Source organism: Hibiscus syriacus, unplaced genomic scaffold (assembly GCF_006381635.1).
Source record: "Hibiscus syriacus cultivar Baekdansim isolate YM2019G1 unplaced genomic scaffold, ASM638163v2 tig00111689_pilon, whole genome shotgun sequence".
Lineage (NCBI taxonomy): Eukaryota > Viridiplantae > Streptophyta > Magnoliopsida > Malvales > Malvaceae > Hibiscus > Hibiscus syriacus.
In genome coordinates, this window is record NW_024063154.1 from 416,346 (window position 1) to 437,344 (window position 20,999).

The 20,999-nt window shown below is 34.3% G+C and overlaps 2 protein-coding genes and 1 pseudogene across 2 annotated transcripts; all 3 read right to left on the bottom strand.

The window, feature by feature from the left end:
- Positions 1-7,308: 7,308 nt before the first annotated feature.
- LOC120167539 (glucan endo-1,3-beta-glucosidase 12-like) lies at positions 7,309-20,596 on the bottom strand. Its single transcript, XM_039176530.1, has 6 exons — positions 20,486-20,596; positions 19,094-20,401; positions 18,932-18,981; positions 14,176-14,185; positions 14,103-14,116; positions 7,309-7,321 (listed from the first exon to the last, which is right to left on the bottom strand). The coding sequence occupies exons 1-3, from the start codon at positions 20,553-20,555 to the stop codon at positions 18,947-18,949; spliced, it is 1,413 nt and encodes a 470-aa protein (XP_039032461.1). The 5' UTR covers positions 20,556-20,596; the 3' UTR covers positions 7,309-7,321; positions 14,103-14,116; positions 14,176-14,185; positions 18,932-18,946.
- LOC120167545 lies at positions 7,367-10,904 on the bottom strand (annotated as a pseudogene).
- Positions 14,217-16,671, bottom strand: LOC120167612 (grpE protein homolog 2, mitochondrial-like). The gene is made up of 5 exons (XM_039176572.1): positions 16,468-16,671; positions 15,550-16,006; positions 15,300-15,478; positions 14,660-14,788; positions 14,217-14,499 (listed from the first exon to the last, which is right to left on the bottom strand). Exons 1-5 carry the CDS (start codon positions 16,621-16,623, stop codon positions 14,386-14,388), a joined length of 1,035 nt encoding a protein of 344 aa, XP_039032503.1. The 5' UTR covers positions 16,624-16,671; the 3' UTR covers positions 14,217-14,385.
- Positions 20,597-20,999: the final 403 nt, after the last annotated feature.

The following is a 20,999-nucleotide window of genomic DNA, read 5'->3' on the forward strand; positions in this document are numbered from 1 at the left end:
TATCCAAGGAACATAATGAAGGAATCAAATCTCTTATACCAACACCTCGGTGCCTGCTTTAGACCGTACAAAGATTTGTTCAACCTACAAACCAAGTTCTTCTTTTTCAAAACCTTCAGGCTGGAGCATATAAATCTCTTCTTCAAGATTTCCATGAAGAAAAGTTGTTTTAACATCTAGCTGCTCTAGATGTAAGTTTAATGTAGCACACATTGTCAAGACTACTCTAACTGTTGTTAGTCGAACCACAGGAGAAAAAATCTCATTGAAATCAATACCTTCTTTTTGAGCATATCCTTTGACCACCAGTCTTGCACGATACCTCTCCACTTGATCGTCACCATTTCACTTGATTTTGAAGACCCATTTGTTACCAATTGGATTCCTTCCTTGTGGTAGTGGCACAAGGTCCCATGTATTATTTTTATAAAGGGCTTCAATTTCTTCTTGCATCGCCATCATCCACAGTGAAGCATCTGAGTTGTTTATTGCCTCCTGGTATGTTGATGGCTCACCGTCCTCTGTTAAAAGGCAATATGCAATATTACCTTCTATAACATAATCTGAGTGCCAATTGGGACGTCTTCTCACACGATATGATTGACGAGTTGTTGGAGCTTCAGAACTCTTTGGTTCTTGTTCATCATGTGCTGGTTCTGCTTCAGAAGAATCTCCTTGTTCAAACTCTTTTTCCACATATATCTGAGTAGTCTCTGATTTTTCCACATCGTCTTCTTTTCTTTGTAGTTTATCTTCTACAAAGATAACATCTCTACTGATGATCACTTTGCGGGCAGTGGGATCCCACAAGCGATACACCTTTACTCCATCAGCATACCCCAAGAATTTGCATTTCCTGGATTTTGGATCCAACTTTGAAATTTCTTGGGAGTTATACATCACGTACACTATACTTCCAAATATATGGAGGTTTGAATAATCAGCTGGTTTTCCAGTCCACATCTCCATTGGTGTCTTCAGCTCTATTGCAGTTGATGGAGCTCGATTCACCAAATAACAGGCGGTATTGACTGCTTCTGCCCAAAATGATTTTTCTAGGCCTGCATCCCTCAACATTGCTCTTGTTCTTTCTAACAAGGTTCTGTTCATATGCTCTGCCACTCCATTTTGTTGAGGAGTGTTCGCCACTATGAACTGTCTTTTGATGCCTTCTTTCCTGCAAAAGTCATCAAATTCTTCACTTGTGTATTCTCCTCCATTATCTGTTCTGAAACACTTGATTTTATTTCCAGAATCAAGTTCCACCCGCGCTTTGAAGTTTTTGAAAGTTGAAAACACATCGGACTTCTTCTTAATAGGGTACACCCAACATCTCCTGGAGTAGTCATCAATAAATGAGACAAAATATTTTGCTCCGCCTAGGGATGTAACTGGTGCTTTCCATACGTCAGAGTGAACCAGTTCTAGAACACTTTTGCCTCTAGAATTTGATGTGTTGAATTTCAACCGGTGCTGCTTACTTGTTATGCAATGCTCACATAAAGTAAGTGATACATTTGTTAAGCCTGGAAGTAGCTTTTGCTCCACAAGGACTTTCATTCCTTGTTCTGACATGTGTCCAAGTTTATTATGCCATAGCATTGCAGAATCTGAACTACATGAGGCAACAGAGGCTTCTGCTTCTAGCAATGTCTCTCCCTTCAGCATGTACAAGTTTGCAGCTATCTTTTCACCTTTCAGCACCACAAGCGCTCCATGAAACACCTTCATGATTCCTTTCCGTGTTTCAATCTTTCTAGCATTATTATCCAACAATCTGTAGGATAATAAATTTTTCTTCAGACCTTTCACATGCCGCACATCTCGAACAACTTTAATTGTTCCATCATACATCTTCAATTTGATGGTTCCCACGCCAACGATCTCTAAGGCATGATCATTGCAACTATACACAGATCCTCCTAAGACAGATTCATAATGATGGAACCATTCTCTTCTTGAGGTCATGTGATATGTTGCTCCCGAATCAATGAGCCATATATCTGCAAATCATTTTCTTCCTTCCACGGTGGTTGACGCTTCACAGCATAGAGCATCTCCATCATCTGAAGTGTTTGCGGTATTGCCTTGTGGATTGGAGTTTTTATTTAGACTCCAACAATCCTTCTTCAAGTGACACTTCTTTCCACAGTTGTAACACTTTAAATTCTTCTTGCTTCTCGACTTCGATCTACCATGTTTGTGACTGCTGCTTTGGCCATGTTCTGGTGATCTCCCTCTCATCGTTGTCATCGTTGTCAACGCTTCTGCTTGTTGCAGATTTACTTGTCTGTCTTCCTTGTTCTTGCGCCGATTTTCTTCTTGTAGAACAACAGCTGCAACGTCATCGAAGACTAGACTTGTGACATTACTATTTGTCAAGTTGATGATGAGTTGATCATATGAATCCGGTAGACTTTGAAGTAGAAGTTCAGCACGTTCTTGTTCTCCTATTTTACAGCTTAAGGATGTAAGCTGAGAAAATAAAGTGTTCAGTGTATTTAAGTGCTCCGTCACAGAAGTAAATTCTGGCATACGGAGAGTGTACAATTTTCTCTTAAGGAAAATTTTATTGTGCAACAATGTGGCCTCGTACAGTTTGGTGAGATGATCCCATATCTCCTTAGCTGTCTTCTTCTCATCGATACTTGACAATACTTCATCTGCTAATGCTAGATGAAAGTTTGTCATAGCATTTCCGTCCATTTCGATCCATTTGTTGTCGTCTGTGAAATCTACTGGCCTTTCGCTGATAGCTGCTAGACAACCGTCTTTCCTCAGGATGGCCTTCATCTTCAATTTCCACAATGAGAAATTTCTCCCATTGAACTTTTCAATATCAAATTTCGTTGCCATTGCTTCGTTTACGGATAGCTCCCACTATTTCACTATCGTGAATAGTTCTCTGGAACCTTCAAAGAATGGGTAATAACTTCTTACTTTCTTATGTTGGAGGATCCACCTTTTGGTGGCAACCACAAAGACAATAAGCAGATATTACACACTCTAATCTAGCTCTGATACCAATTGTTGCGGAAGACGGCTATCGGATAGAGTAAAATCGCAACTGATAATTTGAGAAAATAAAAATGAAGATAAAAGAGACACAAAATTTACGTGAAAAACCCCTAAAAATTTAGGGTAAAAACCACGGGCAACGGTAGAAAAATTTCACTATGAGAAAATAGGAATTACAACCTCTCTCGATCTACCAAGGAGAAAACAATGATAATTCTCTCTAGATTAAAAGGAGAAAACAACTCTCAAGAAACTCTCTAAAATCTCTCTAGTATTGGAAGAAAACTAGAATGTTTTGGGATGATCTTGAAGCTAAATGAGCAAGGGTATTTATAATTGAAACTTAAGGACTAATCTTATAAATACCCTAAAGTCTAGGGACTAAAGTTTGTGATTTTATCATTTTTTTTTAACAAAAACTGCCGTAATAATTTTGTTTGACAATTGCACCATAATTTTTCAACAATTTGACAGCAAACTTTGAATCAAATTCAGCCGCCTCATGCCGCCCCCATTTAATGCTTTGACTTTTCAACAAAAGGCACCAATGTGCACTTGATGGAGCAATTAAAGTAGCATAAGATTTGGTTTTCTCGAACATCGAAAATTTACAAAGATGGAGAAACCAATCTTGAATGTCTTACTTCAAGAACCAACAAAAAGTAAATATACTTCAAATGAGTTTCTATGTGTGCGTGTGTATGGAACACCACTTGAAATAAGCTTTAAATAAATATTCCAGCTTGAAGCATTGAACTTCCCAAATGTCTAGCAAAAGCAACATAGCAATATGAAACTCCGTCGTCACATTCCTCATTCAGAAAATAAAGAAGTCATTAATTTGGTTCACTAAAAACCAAAACAATCAGCTTGAACAATAAAAACCCAACTTCACAATTCCAGTACTTCATCAACGTTCACTTAACAACGACAACAACAACAATCACAGACCCAAAATACCACATATTCAGAAAACCAACTCCAAAAACACTCCAGACCCCTCTTAAACCCCATCCTAAACTAAAATACGAAATGTGCTTTGTTTACACCAGGATCAAACAACTGAAAATGCAGCAACGACAACAAATAGAAACAAAAAATATTGCGTGCCCAAATCTTGTTTTAAGAAGACATTTCTGGGTTTCTTTTTTTCAGATCCAAAGCTTTTATCTTTACAAAGACTGAGCGAGTTTGTGAGAGTGAGAGAAGCTGATAATACAGAGACGAGAAGCGGAAAATGCAGAGAGAATGGGACCATTTTCCTGACAAATTCTTATGATGGACAAGTATCATGTGTTTTGAGATGACGTTGTTGAATTTATTGGTTTGTTCCTTTTAAACAATTCTTCTTCTTCTTCCTCCTCCTTTTTTTGCTCTTGCTTGTATCTAGGCAGTCCGTGTACTACAATTTACTTTGCAAATCTGAAGTTTATTACAAGTTTACTTTGCTGTTTTTTGGCAGACTGGTGTTGAAAGACTTTATGTTGTTCCAAGGGGTATGGAGAAGATACAAAAACATGCCTATATATGTAACAGAGAATGATAAGTTGCAGAGCTATAGGTTTTGTCCATGGCGGTTTTTAAATCTTGCAATTACTGTATAGTATGTATTTGAATTTATGTAATCTTTTATACTTAAAAGTAACTGTAGACAGGAAACTTGAAGCCTATTAGTCCATTTCCAAAGCTCCAAGCAACCTTGGTAGCAATAGGTTAAGGTGCTCCCACCCTTTATTTCTTTTTGAAGTATTCATTTGCCAAACATATATTCAGACAATGATACAAAGATCTAATCTTCCACGGATCCTTTGAATCTGACACAACCGAATTCAAGCCGTAAGCATGTCAGCATAGATACCGGTAGAATTTGAACCTGTGACATCAGTGTATAATTTCCTTTTAACTTGATCAAATTCCACAAGGGCTACCTTGCTGCTTTGGCCAGAGCAATTAGGTAACTCCGTTTATCTTTCTTTACCTTTGTGCATATTCAAATTTGAGTAGGAGAATATGACCTTTTAAGGACCGAAAAACTTTAGAAAAATGAACCTACACTTGCTGAACACATACATGTATTCAACACTTGTTCCCGAGTCTTAGTAACTCGATAAACACATGCATCTGAGGTTGAGTAACCAAAAAATGAAAGCTTGATGTAACATTAAGACGGGTTCTTAATTTGAGACAGGAAGTATGCTGATGTACGAGGATACTTTCTGTGGAGCTTGATGGATAACTTTGAATTCAAGATTCGGACGTCAATCCTCCAACTATGAAGCCAACTCCGAAGCTTTCCGCTAAATGGTTTCAATATTTTCTTGCAAAAAGAAGCTGTGCAAGAATTAACAGACTAAGGTTGATCAATGGAAGACAGAAATCTCAACATTATGGAAAAAACAAACATATCATAATTGCTAGAACCGAAGCTAATGCAACAGTTATGTGATATGATGTCCAACATGTCATCCAGACTCCACCTTGAATTGTTTACGGACCAACCCGAATGAAGAAAACTAAATTAGTTGGTATTTTCCATCCAAGCAGCTTCCCGCTAAGAGATTATGATAGCAAGTGTTGGGTCAAGGCGACGCGCGTTGGTGAGGGACTTGAGTGCACAGCCTCCATTTCCGGCGTCCAATTTGAAGAATAATAATAAATTCTTTTATGTTTTAATTTATAATTCTGAATTCCATTAATATGTTATGGAGAATTAATGGTTGAGTGACTAAAATTAAACAGATCGATGACATAAGAATAAAAATCAAATAAACCGAAAATATAAAGGACCACCTGTGTAGTTTACTCTAAAAATATATAACTATCATGCATGAAATAGTAAACACCCAAAAGGTTTTAAAAGTAATTTATCAATAAATTATGTAAATTTGAAATAATTTAGTTTACATAATTTATTTCATGCATCAGACATAAATTTAAAGTTTAATTTATATTTTTATAAAATAAAAATTTTCATTTAAAAATATTAATTTAATCTTCAAAATTATTAGTAATTTTATTAAAATTTTGTAAGATGTATGTTGTTAATAAATTAAAAATTTATGAACATATATTATATTATATTCATCTTAAATTAATAAATTATTCAAAAATATATATTTAATTTGATGTCACTCAATTTAATGACACCATTTAAGTTTAAAGATAACGTATAAACCAAAGTAATATATATATATATACACACGATTATAATAGTAATTCTATTTTATTTATGTTAAGAAATACTATTGAAAATGATCATTTCATTTGAATTATTTTTAAAATATAATTACTAATAATAAATCAAAGAAATAACTTAGTTAGAAAGATAAATTATTTCAAAAATTTATTTTTAAATAAAAATCTGCATTATTAATATTCACAAATGATATTTATCATAATTTAGCATGCTGCTGTTTATTAGGTTTATATGTGTATTAATAAGGATGTTTAAATGATTAATTAAACCACCGATCGAATTGAATTATCCGTTTTTTTTCTCTATAATCGTTAACGGGACTAAATTTTTTTTAAATAATTAATCAAACCTAATAATTTTTTTGTAACCTTTTTTTAAGTTAAATTAATGTTCAAAATTTTTGAACATTTCGATTTCATCTAAACATGTAATTAGTTTCAACCTAAATTTTATTTTTTTCAAACATATAATAATTATAACTTGACCTAACGATTTTATTAACAAGTGATGTGATTAGTATATACATATAGTTTGGGATGAAATTGGAATATTCAAAAAGTTTTAGGACAAATTTAGAATGAAAGTCATAGTTTGAGAATGAAATTGAAATGTTCAAAAGTTTGAAGACTAATTTAGAATGATAACAGAATATATAATGCAATTAACTCATACTTTAATATTTTCGATTAATTCAATTAATTAATTAATTTCGAATCAAATTAACTGATAACAGAATTTTAAAAATTTTCTTAATCGTTAATCGATCTGATATGTATCCGATTAACGAAAACAATGAAATCACCGTTTGTAATTGTATTTTACAACTAATTGCAGGCCGTCTTTAGTATATTTTTTTCCCGATTATATATTCGATGGATTTATTTAGCTTTTCTAGTTCTCCCCAACCCGATCTTCATGCTCTGCTTGTCAAGTTCAATTTGTATTTTTTATAATAAAAAATTGAACAAAATATATCGTAAATTCTTTATATTTTGAAAAGGCTTAAGATTTAATGTCTGTAACAATCTAATAATTGACAACGTTAATACGTTTGGCCAAATTTTTGCTCTCTTACAAAGAATGTTCTCTTACAGACCTAATCACATACTGAAACTGCTTAAAGAAGCTTTGAATAGTTTCATGCTTACCAAAACGTTGAACATTTGAGAATGGCTCAACCAGCTGCAAACTCTATTAATAACCCGGTTCCATCCCGCTAGGTTCGGGTATTCTTCGTCTCATCGAGTTACGTACTGGATTTCTGCATGTTCTTTGAGCCACACTTTCGCTCCCTCCAGCACTTCTTGTACCTAGACAGTGTCGAAACAACATGAATTCGTCTCTGCACCATGTAATCCGAGAAGTGAAGGAAAACAAACAGTTTAGGAACGTAGAAAAGTAAAAGAAGAACCGAGCCCTGACCTGTTCCTTCACACGTTCCTCATCGTATTCTTGCTTGTGACGTTCGAATTCAGTGATTGAGTTCTGTACCTATTTCACAAGCTCCTCAGATGAAAACTGCAACGTAAACACAAATCAGAACATATTTCGAAAATAACTTCTAATAGCATCCATCATGTCCGAAGTTTGAACATGTATTTACCTGCAAATTTTCTCGTTTGAAAATATCACCTACAGCCAGGTTCTGCTTTATCAACTTCGTTATATTCTCTTTCTGGTTCTCCAAAAACTCGTTCACCACCTTCGGACTTGACAGCAAAGCCAATTGCTGTTCATTTAGCTTCATCTTTGCCTACATTGGTTAAACAACGAATTATAGCTGGCACAACCATGCATACATATAAAACGCATGCAAAAACAAACATGAGCAGGTACAAGACAAATAAACCGATGCTCTATTTATAATTATTTGATCATCGGTAACGTATACTGGTTACCTGAATCTCTAGAAGTTTGGCTCCATAAAGCTGCCTACCTTGTTCCTCGAACAAGGATTGGGGAATATCGATTTCCACCATCTAATCAAACATCATAGTATCAACCATCAACAAAGTATTCTCAATTAAAATAAACCAATCTTAATGTTAGGATTGATAACCTTCCAAAGCTGGTCTAGAATTGCATTATTGGTTGCTTGGTCTCTCGCAGTTTGCTCCACTTCTCGGCACCTTTGCAATAATGATTCCTTCACCTGCACATTCATACAGCAGAAAGTTTCATTTAAATGAAAATGTCGCAATTAGAATCAGAAAAGGCAAAAAGGGGAAATTTACAGTTCATAATAGTAACCTGCTTCAAGTCGGTGCATCCAGGAAGAAGCTTATCAGCTATGGAGTCATTTAGCTCAAGTAAGTCCCGGTAGAATAGTTCTTTGCATTCAACCTATAAGGAAAATTGCCGCAGAGTGTGCATGTCATCTTTCATGTAAACCAAATCGAAAATTTTATGGGGACTTTCTTATAAATCTGCAATAATGTTGAAACCACAAAACAAAGTGGAACTCACAGTAAATTGCGTGTGAACACCACGGAGATTTTCTTGTTGCCATGATTCAGGAAATACAAGCGGAAAGGACTTCGTTTCACCTCGTTGAATACCAATTATGACATCGATAAAACCCGGAAGTACACTCACCATCCTCAGTATCAAAATGAAATCCCGAAAATGGGGGAAAAAGAGCTTCAAGCTAGTAACATAAAAAATCCAACCATCTGCATGACTCGATTATTTACGGAGAGCTACTCATTATTTAATTAGAACAGAAACATTGGTAAGAAATCTTCCCTTTTGAACCAGAACCAACATTGAGATATATCCACTCTAATATCTATTCCGACCATCACTTTCCAGCAGTCATTTACTTGAAGTTCAGAACAGAACAGATACAGGAATGAAAGAAGTAAAAATCAAAATATAGGCAGTTTGGATTAGTACGACCGACCTTACTTTCTGCAGCTGGAATACTTTGAACATTAGACTCATTTTGGTCAATAGTCGTTGCGGATATATCAAGGACCACAAGATCACCGACCTGAAAACATTTGAACCCACCATAAGTTATAAATTCCTATATAATGATAGCAGAAGACAAAAACCAACCATCTCATTTTTGTACTTAAAATTCAAAAAATATGAGAAAGAAGTTGGAGCTAAAGATTAGTGAGCAAATCGGACATAAGGAAAGTTTAACCGACAAAGGCGATAGCAGTTTAGAAATGAAGGAGTGTTTCTTAAACTTGAACAACCTGTAGTCCTCTGTCAGTTACAACTTTCAGTGAACCTATGGACTTGTGGCGGCGCCTTATTTCCAGCTCACAGGCTCTTTCAGATTCTATCTCATTGTCGATTTCAACAACAATCTTCAGATTTTTGTATCCATTCTCGGTTATCCATTTGACTTCCGGTACCACATCTACAATAACATCGTAACTGGAAAACAAATCAAATCAATGACCATTTGGATCAATGCCAATAGAGGCTTAAGCACGTTTTTCGAATCAATTATGCTTGCATGTAGTATTGTACCATAAACCTTAAAAGCAATATGCCAATGATATTTAAGGATGTAATGTTTGCCAACCTAAGAGAGGTATGAGAAGAATAGCGTTTCTCCATATCAGAAAATTTGGTTATTATGCGAACCGAATCTCTCAAAGCCCTTCCTTCTACCTGTAGAATAAGATGAACCAAGTATCATGAAGTTGATCCTTAATACGAATAGGCTGAAAAAGAAAATAAAATTTTCAGAACATTAAACCAAATGAAGCTAACATAATTACAGATACCGTAGACATAGCACGAGGGAGTGTCCTTTTCAAAAATCGATTCGACCGTAGCCTTCTGAATACTTTCCTCCCCAACATAACTCAGAAGAATACTCTCCGGGATCTTTCCCGGACGAAATCCAGGTATCTGTCACATGTTAGAAACACTGACTTTCAGCATTCAAAGTGAATCTAACGAAGGACATAGGTAGTAGCATTAAAGCATCTCTACCTATTGTAGACATGCATTTAGCCATTCAAACCAATTCACAGCTCTAAAAAAAACTTATGAATCAGGCAGGAATCAAAACCTAAAATGAAGAAATGCTTAAGAAAGAAGACTTGTTTATGAACCAAAGGGGACTATAAAAAACTTGATTTTCGGTAAGAAATTACCTTTACTTGCTTCATAAATTCTTTTATAACCCTTTTGTAACAATCCTCACCTACAGCTGCCGGAACTTCGACACTCAATCTTACCTGAAAAAAGTGTTTGATAAGATGAAGAAAACAAGTATTAAACGTCTGGGTGAAAATTATATAAAGAAATGACATGAAGAATGAATGAAAACACCAAGAACTTCAAATTTCGAATAAAGCTCCAAAATCATAATCTTGAATCAGGCTCTATAGTCTCAGTGACCTTGACATCAGCTGGAAGCTTATCTGTATCGGATTTTGAATTCTTTGACGGATCTGATGAAGCCTTAATAAGAGATGAGACTGGCCATTGATGTGACTGAATTTGACGGGAAAAAGAAGTTGAGGGTTTCCTTTGGAGTTTGGCATTGAACTGGAGAATCGGGTTTCTGAAAGAAAGTGAAATGGTGTTTTTTGGTACGAAAAGATGGGTTTTTTGGTTCAAATTGTGGAGTTTTATGGAGTTAACGGATAACGCCATTGTTACTGCTTTGTGGAGGCTTGAAGCTTTAGCTATTGGAGATAAGAAGAAAAAAAGACTCGGAATGTTTGCGTGACATTTTGATATTTTTTCCATTGAAGTAAACGGTGCGTTTCATATACTATTCGAAATTCCACTTCCATCTATTTCTTCTCCCTCTGTTTCACTAAAATTTGTACCCAATATTACCAGATAAATAGTATTAATAATATTTGATGCTCTCAAACTTTTTAAAAAAGATTAATGTGATTCTTAAATTATTTTTACATTTAATATAATTTTCAAACTAAAAAAATAAAAATGATTTAGTACTTTAATAGATAAAATTAAATTTTAACTATTACAATACTGACGTGACGGTCTATAGTGGTTCATATATTCCAACACTAGATGATACATGATATATTTAGTGACATCGCCTACCATTGCATTGCATGCTATAAATTATTATACTTAGTGACATCAGGTACCATTGTCAATTTCATTGTTTAATATGCTTATGATATTGGATACTGATGCGTGTTATAAGTTTTGATGTTTAGTGACATTATGTATCTCTACCTGATATGCTTAGAGATATTGAGTACCTTTGTTATCTGTAATATCCAATATTTGTTAATTGTTACTTCATATTAACTGACATTGAATAATTTATTATTGTTGATATGATTGTATGACTAAATATATGAATTAATGTTGTAGTTGATGATACTCACGACACTAATGAATGTTGATAAGTATAAAATTCATAGTGATGACACATGTTTAGACTCGTACATCTTTGTTTGTATTTATGTTGTATGCTTATATTTAAAAATTGCGTAAAGTATAGTAAAGTGAAAATGTGTCACTGAGCTTCATTTGGATATTTTTGTACACGTGTCGATAGATTATAATCATTTAGAAGAGTGTCATTGTCGAGGGATTTTTAGTACTTCATTTTAGAGTACAACTTTTGTTTTACATTAATAGCCTATGTATTCATACGACTTTTACCAGTATTTCAATTTATAAACTCTATTACTATTTGATTTTGATGTTGATTTATATTGTGTCATAGTCGAAGCTCTAGTTGTACAACTACCTTTAACTATTCTATTTCAATATAGTGTTGATGTTTTAAAGAGTGTTGGACATATTATATTAAAGATTTTGAATTTAGCGGTCATCTCTGTGGCTCAACATAGCATTCTAGACTTTAAGATCTATGGGTCGAGTTTAGGTTGTTATATATTTCTTATGGGAAAGCCCTACACTATTTTGTGTTGTCACTTATAAAACATCATCTATATGGTTTAAAAGTCAAACTTTTAATGATAAGAGAAGACATGCGTATATGAAATAAATATAGAGTATTATTGGGTTGATTTAAATGGTAAGCAGTTTGATATCGCTTAAGCAAGTCTCGAATTAGAGTCTTGTGTATGCAGAAAATCATCGCTGGAAGACACCCACCAAAACGAGATGTGCGACCTAGGTTGAACCGGATTAATCAGGGCAACCCTTAGGAACTAGAAGGGCAACCAAAAATAAAAATAAAGATAGAGCACTCGCTTTATAGTACGAGTGAACTTAAGAGAACCTAGTTGATCCACTAACCAAAAGGTTAAGTAGAAAATTAGTTATGAGTTTGTCGAGGGGATGAATCTAAAGCTCATTGGTTGAGTATTCATGATGGATACCCAACTTGGATTTCTTAGTTTTATATGGTCAAATGGAGCCATGGAAAGACTCAAGATGTATATTTCTACATATCCCTATAACAAACAATATACATGCATTAGATTGAGCTTTCGAGCTTAATGAATTCATATCTCAAGTTTTGGATGGTCTTAGTAAGAAAGACTTGATGAATTCACCCTACATGAAAAGATGAATATCTACTCTTAACCAGAGACGGAATGAGGATTCTAGTTTAAAGAGGCAAAATGTAATTAACAATAAAAAAATTAGAGGGACAAAATAAAAATAAATCAAAACTTGAAGGTCTAAATAGGTATTTATCCCTATATATCTTTTAATAATAAAACATTAGGCCCCTTGGAACTATACATAGCTCCATCACTGCTCTTAATGAATTCATATCTTAGGGATTTTTTTGTGGCTCTAATGAGAAGAACTTGATGAATTTACCGAACTGAAAGATTGATTTTTCTACTCTTAATAAATTCATATCTTATATGTTGAATGTTTCCATTGGATGAATGAAGTTAATCGTGTTTTACTAGTTTTCTCGTATCTGAATAAATTTTATATTCTTTCATTTGTTAAAGAGAAGAATTATTTATTTTCATTACGTATTAGTTCCATACACGTTCATTAGTACTTAAGAGATTGATTCCATTATTGCTCATCTAACATTTTACTTCAAAATTTCTTCTTGGTTTTATATAAAAAATTGTGCATTGAGAGAATATTGATAATGCAAAAAATCTCAAATATTAAAATAATATTTTATCAAAGTTTATATTTTACAGTTATTATACGTCATACGATAATTAATTATTTTTATAGCTGATATTTATTTATTTATTTTTAATTTTAGCCTTAATTTGAGCCTATAACTAAAAGTTATTTTTCAATTCTAAAAGATGCAACAATCGAAGCAATTTCTCTCCTACCACTCCTTATCCCTTGAGCAATTTTCTTTCTTGTTTTTTGGAGCATTATTTTCAGTTCTAAAATAAGGTAATTTTGAAAGATCAGGGCTAAAATCTACCACTAATAATAATTAGAGGACCAGAGGGCCAAATCATATTAAATTAAAAGTATAAAAAACTTCATTGTGTACAATCTCATGCCTTCTACAGCGACTGGTTCGTATAGTTAAAGAAAATGTTTGGCTGGTTATCCAACGATATTTACTTGTTCAAGTCGAGCCTGTTCTTGTACTACGTCGTACCAACGTATCGAAATTGTGGAGCGCCAACAGATCAAGGTTAAATATGTTGTACTGTTTTCGAAAACTATGAATATCTAGCTTGCTCAAAGTTGAAAACAAATCATCAATGTATATGTGTACATACACACACATTTGCATATGTTTGGCCAATTCATCATATAGACTATGCTTTAAGAATGAGAAACTACATTGCTTGCTATTTTTCCATTGCATTTACATCAAATGTTCGCGTTGCTTACGGTTAGAATAACTGTTTTGGGAGAATCGGGTCGAATATCTTCCCTAGCAAGCAATGTTCAGGAAACCTTCTTTCTTGCATCAATCATTGGTGGGGGAATGGCGAAAATATTTTATTCAAACCAACATAACCAATTCTGTCAGTTACTAGAATAAAGGATTGAATAGTTGAACTCAACTTGTTGGATGGCCAAACTCAAGCTCAACTAGAACAACTCACTCGGTAGTTCGAACTATTCAAGCTCAGCTAGATAAATTGTCGAACTAAATTCGAATAACTTACAAAAAGATGTCTTCTATTAGTAGTGACATAAGAGACTGATAACCCTTAAATGTGTAATAATTCTTTATCACAAAGGCAAAAGTTTTTGAAAATTTGCCATTTAAAACCTTACCTAAGCAACCATCAAGCATCAGAGCCTTTGTCACTCGTGCTATTCTCAGTTGCATCTTTACCCATTGCTTGAGTAACACCGACCTCAGCTGGTCGAATAACTCGATCATAGAGCATATATCCTGCCTGTAATAAAGAACAGAAACATGTATTTAATGGTAATTAAAATATAAGTAATGTAACTTTAAACTAATCCATTTCTAGAATCAAACTTTAATCTGAATCAATTATAAGAAACCATAGACAAATGGAACTGTTTTAATAAAGTTCAATTATAAGATAATACCTTCAAAACATGAGCAACTGTTCCAGGAGGCTTAGAATTATCTGGCACTTGGAATACTGCATTGTGCCTCTGTGGATCGAATGGCTCGTTTGTAGGATCAAATTTTTCCACTCCAAACTTTCTAAATACCTGAAAGCAATAACTTCTCTAACCGGTTAGTAATAAGATACAGAATACATGTATGTAGTGGTCAAACATTGCCAACGTGATACAAGAAAACTACATTGCTCTGACTATGGTGTAGATGTCAGATATGGGGATATATCCAACATGGGTATCTTCTATCTTTTCACGTTTTTTCTCATATTAGGAGAGTTCTTGAAGGGTCTCCCGAACCCACATTCAACAATGTGCCAAACATGGATATTTCAAGAAAAATGAAGATCAAAACAATGTAGGCAGAAACAACAACTTGGATAATTAACTAAGCACATGACCGAGTACAACAAGTGATTTTATGATAGTCCAATGATTTAAGTATTTTAGTTCACCAAATTTTCCATTTTAACAAGGAACGAAAAAGGAAATGAATCCTACAAGTTCAATTATGAAACTATATAATTCCCCTTCACAAGACCTCCCAATATCATGGGAAGCTTTGAGACTAACAACCTGACTGGCGAAATAACAGAAAGCTTACCTCTCCAAGCTGTTTCTCAGTCATTTCAACTCCTTCTAGGAGTGTCTTAAGGAGTGGTACAGCTCCAGCAGTGTCTTTTGATTCATCAATCTTAGAGAAACTGCCTTTAACATGCGTAGAAGCCCTTGCTAAATTATCTGCGACGTCGAGTAGGCCTTTCGCAAAATTCTGCAGCACATCAACAAATAATTACACTTGTTTACAGAGATTCCAAATAGAATATTGGTTCACCAACACTACCTGAATGGCAAATTTTTTGAGTTCTCCGCTTCCCGTCTTGTCCTGGCCATAACATTCTCCATTTCTGCAAGAGTTCGAACAACTTTGTCCTTCATTTGCTCAATCTCCTTTTGCTTGGCATTCAGGAGCTCTTCTTTTTCCTCAACAAGTTTCACCATATCAGCCATTGATAGGTCACCATCGCTCTCGGAATCCGAATCAGAAAATGCAGTTCGTTTAGTGGCTCTCCTCCTCCTCTTATCTGTATTTTGAGACTCCGTGTTAAAACCTGATTCTTTTGTAACTTCAGCCTCTCCAGGATTCGTATTCCCACTTGGCTTTGCAGGATCTTCACCATTATTCTCTACATTACTCCCATGTTCCTTTTTGGAAGGCTCGGGGGAGGCCGATGAAGAGATCCCAAATCGTCGGAATGCAGAGAAATTGAGGTATGAATATTGCAGCTTCAATACATCATTTGTAATCATCTGCAAAATGCACGCAAATTTTATGAACTTGGTTATGTTTTGTAGTAATCAAAATACGAGTTTAAGATCCAAAATCCAGCATGATCATTCAATTACTGACTAAAAAATTGAACCTGACCCCAATTAAACAAATATTTAAATTGAAATTGCAGCTTATAAATCATTAATGTAATGACTACATTAAGGCAGTTAGTAAAAAAATTAAAAAAATGATCACATAAATATGAAAAAAGTAGAACAAATGTTGAGCCTATACAAGACACTCACTTTCATATAAATTAAAGTCATTTTAACTTCTAGCCAACACTTAGGGAACTCCAACATGGTGAAACAAAGAATAAAAACTCAAAAATGTAACAAGTCATCAAAATTGAGCCAATTTAAACAAAATCCTTAAACCCTATCAAAACCCCCTCAGAATTAACCAAACAAATCAAAGGTTTTATTGGTTTGTTTAATACATTGAAAATACTTCTGTACCTTATTCGGAAATTCACAGACAAGAGAGTGAAACTGAGGGAAGAGCTTGGCGTTTGAAGGCTCTTGGTAGTTGAGAGAAGCAAGGAGCGTGCACCGACGCTCCTTGAGACGCGTGACAACGCCCCGGACATCAACATCTCTGGGGGAGGAAGAAGGGAGAAGGAGGTTTAGGGTTTTAGAGGGTCAATATATATATATTGCGTTTTTTCTAGAGAAAAGAAAAAATAGAAACGAGAGGACAAATTTTTAGAGCGAAAGAATGTGCGTTGAGAGAGAAAAAGCAAAAGTTGATTTTATTTTAGTGGACGAAATAATCCTCAGTAATGGTACGAACGACGTCGTTTCACTGGGTGATGGGTGAATTTCAACATTCCTTGAGGGTGTTATCGTCTCGGTGATAATTTGGTTTGGGTCTTTGACGTACAAGAAAAAAAATGCATCGAGTAGGTCTTTATAATCATAAAAAAATTTAAGGGGAAACTATAATATTATATGATCATTATAAAAATAAATGTTTAAATTATATTATTTTTTTCATTTAAATATATATGTTATTTATCAATTAATCTAGATGTTTAATGTAATAAACATTATCAGTTTACGTATTCTGATTATAACAATTATAAAAAAATCTCGTTAAATAACACATATTATATTTTAATAATTTTAAAGATTTTATTTTAAAAAACTTAAACAAAGTTGTTTAGTTACTGTTTTATGTGCATCTTTGTTTGACTGATGGAAATGTTTGTGCAGTAACCTTAAGCTGAACTAGAAATATTAAACTCCTTTAAGTTTTAGCCTGAAGTTTGGTTGGATAGGAGAAAATGGATAAGGAATACAACCATTTGATACACCGATTTTAGGAGTTTTAGCCTGATCGGGAGAGGTTCTTTTCTTACCCTGATCGGGTGAGAGTGAGAGTGAGAGTGAGAGTGAGAGTGAGAGTGAGAGTGAGAATGAGAGGGGTGAAATTATTTTAAAAATAAATTAGAAATATAATAATTTATTTTTAGGTTTTTTTAAATAAAATATTTGAAATTATAAGAATACGACATGTCATTTAACATAGTTTTCTAAAGGCTGTTATAATCAAGCATTTAAAATAATAACATTTATAACGATAGCCATTTATATTAATCGAAAAATAATTTAAACATCTAAATAAAAAATATATAATTTAAACATTTATTTTTATATTAAATCGAATTTCTACTTTAATCATCCAATTATAATTTATTTAGGTGTATAATCAACGTTATGAAATTGTTTTCTAGTCACTATCTTGTTCACTATCTTGGTAGAGTACAAGGTTTTTAACCTTGAGGTCGTAGGATCGAGTCCATGAGGGCATTTCATAATTCGGAGGTCTCCTACGGAAGTTGCTCTTAACCTAGTGTTGGGGGCAGCCTACTATCTTACCTCCCCCTTACCACATTATATATGGGAACAAGGGACAACATGTTATGCGGTACTTTTTATTTTCTTCAATCAAACAATCCGAAATATAAGCTAAGTAGTAGGATATGTGAGTAATGACATTGTTTGTGATTTTGATTTCCACTCAAGAATGATGTAAAAATTATGTTAGAATATAAATTGTTAAAATTTTAACATAGAGTAAACTTATAAATTATTAGAAAACGAAAACAAATTATGAACTAAAAGTACAAATAAAATATCTAAAATATATGTTACTTTTAAATTTTTAGGAGAACGATTGTCTCACTCCTCGGTTCATCTCTATTTCTATTCACATATTTTGTGTAATAATAAGGGTGTCCGATGAAATGTTGATAGTCTAGTTATATCATTTGAAAATTTTAAATTCTTATACAATACATATATATATATATATATATATATATATTATTAATAGTTTAATTTTGTATTCTTAAAATTTTATAATTCAACACTTCTTAAATTATTAGTATAAATTTTTAAATTTCCATTCTTAATACAAAATCTTACATCCATCTCGATAATAATATATATTATTAATTCATTATCTGTTCTAAGTAGAATTTGATAAGATTGTGTTTGTACGTAGTGTTCATATTTTATTATTTTGGTATTAATTTATATTCAAGTAAATTTTACAATCAATTTAGTAATAAAATATACTAGATTTTTTAAATAAGATCAGAAGATTAAACTATGATATTTACAAATAAAATAAACTAAATTGAAAGAATCAATGAGACTCTATAAAATTTAATCTAAATTAATCAATCAATAAACTAAATATCAATAATTAATTAAAAATAAATTTCATAACATCGTATAATAATGTATGAATATTAAAATAATACAAAGGCGATAATAACAATAAATACAATAGGACCACGTAACTATAAAGAAGAGAAAGTAAAAACAACTAATAATAACTTTTCATCCTGCTCTATAATAATAACAAGAAATTGCTAAATCTGTTGCTGAATTCACCAAATCTTTTCCACTTCAGTAGCCCGTTGGAAACTCACAATTCCCATAAGCTGCAATTCAAAAAATTATATTAACGAGTCAGTCCAATAAATCTTTTGACATTTAAACGACAATTTCATTATATATATATAATTTTCAATTATTGTGTAATTAACAACATACCGGGACGTTGTGAGACAACATAAGCTGCACCGCCGAACTCGCACGTACCGGCCGCGCGTGTCTTCTTTTGATAATAGCTGTTGAAGGCATACGAGGCATGTGCTTCCAGCGTGTTCGGACTAAAACATTTCGCGCCGGGTTGAATAGCCTTACAATCCGCCCCTCCTTCACCGCAAGCATAATCCAACGCCGCCTGCAACGCCGCCTCGTTTGCTTTCCCGTTGGCCACGCACCAAGTCTGCCCAACCTTTGTCTTCGACACTTCTCCGGCAACCGGTGCCTGACTCGTATTGCCTTTGACCGGCGTTGACTGCCCTCCTTTGAGCTCCTCTTCTGTTAATGGTATGTTATATACCTTTTGTTCATTAGGGTAAAATAACCCATAATTCCTTTCCGAAGTTGGACCGGGTTTTTGGTTCTCGTTGAACAAGGCAAATAAGTAAACGTTAATTGGGTCTTGAGGTCTCAAAGGGGTCCCACTTCCACTCAAAACTTTCCTTACCAAATTACCATTATACGACGCCGCATTGTCCTCACTAGCACCAATTTCATTCTCGTCCCCCATTGAAGGCCACCCTGTTTCGGTCACCACAATCTTTACGTCGTCGTATTCAATGGCCGACAAGGCGGCAACAACGGCGTCGATTTGAGCTTCGAAAAGGCTATGGTATTTCAAACCGTTACCCGAATCCACCACACCCGGGTTGTCCTTAAACAAAGCGTAATCCAGTGAGATTTGATCCGAATTTGCAGCGTAAGCGAAAAACGGGTACGCATTAACCATGAGGTAAGAACCGGTTTGTTTCAAGAAATCCAACATGGGTTTAATAACCGGCTCGACTAATTCCTGCTTGAAAGAACCGGCTGAAGAAGGGTAAGAGTTTTGCAAGGCACTGAAAGCTAAGGGGGAAGATATTTTAATGGCAGAATCTAGTTTGGATTTAACGAGCGAAGCGTGGATGTTTTTCATGGCGGGTACCAGGTAGTTTGTGTTTTTCGGGTCGACAAAGACTTCATTCCCAACAGCTATGGCTTCTATCTTTGTTTGAGGGTAGAACTTGATTATGTTGGATTGAACCCAGTTATTGGCAGCGGACTGGTCACCGGAGATTGTGGCGAGAAGTTCGTTGGGAAGAGCGACGACGACGGTGATTCCGGAGTTCGCCAACGCAGTCAGAACGGTGGCGTCGGTGTCATAGAGCTTCACTTTGTTTATTCCATGGGATTTCAACAGCTCGACGACTTTTTCCGGCGACGGTAAGTTGTTGGCAACACGACCGTAGTTAATCCCGACCGAACCAGAAGCATCTGCAAGAAAACAAAAAATAATAATTTAACTTTGGGTTTCGTTGAGACAACAAAAAAGAAAGGGATTCATTTTGAAGCTCATACCTGAGACAAATATGGCGGAGAAGAGAACAATGGGTGAAATGAGAAGATAGAAGAAAGATCGGGATACCATGGCCAGAGCTTTGAAGAAGAAGAAGAAAATGAAGTGGTTTAAAAAAGAAAAGAGAGGGATTTTAACGTTGTTTATAGGGGAGAGTGGGGTTAGTGGGGGAAACCAACTACTTGGATTGAAAGTAGCAATGCCAGCCACCAACTCGACCGTTTTCTTCTACAGACGTAATAATAATATTTTTAACTTAGATTTAGATATAACATCTTAGCCATACACGTGGTTTCTATTGAATGGTGATTCAGCAAATCGGACAGTAATTAATAGTTGTACTTGATGTGGATGGATACGTTACGTTAACCTTTGGGTAATAATAATAATAATTTTTGTGAAAATTAGATTTTGATAAATTTTTCCAAAAGATTCTTAAATGTGTGTAATATTATATTTTGAGAAATAAAGTGTTTTATTATTCACCTAAATCGTCAAGACATAATAAACAATTTT

What these genes read in the sequence shown, in the direction of transcription:
- LOC120167612 (XM_039176572.1), bottom strand. Translation starts at nt 16,623, where the DNA reads ATGTTGATGTCCGGGGCGTTGTCACGCGTCTCAAGGAGCGTCGGTGCA. An exon ending in AGCGGAGAACTCAAAAAATT is followed by an intron (nt 15,479 to 15,549) that starts TGCCATTCAGGT and finishes AATTATTTGTTG; the next exon opens with ATGTGCTGCAGAATTTTGCG. An exon ending in CAGTTGCTCATGTTTTGAAG is followed by an intron (nt 14,500 to 14,659) that starts GTATTATCTTAT and finishes TCTTTATTACAG; the next exon opens with GCAGGATATATGCTCTATGA.
- LOC120167539 (XM_039176530.1), bottom strand. Translation starts at nt 20,555, where the DNA reads ATGGTATCCCGATCTTTCTTCTATCTTCTCATTTCACCCATTGTTCTC. An exon ending in CTCCGCCATATTTGTCTCAG is followed by an intron (nt 20,402 to 20,485) that starts GTATGAGCTTCA and finishes GTTTTCTTGCAG; the next exon opens with ATGCTTCTGGTTCGGTCGGG. An exon ending in TGTTGTCTCACAACGTCCCG is followed by an intron (nt 18,982 to 19,093) that starts GTATGTTGTTAA and finishes TTTGAATTGCAG; the next exon opens with CTTATGGGAATTGTGAGTTT.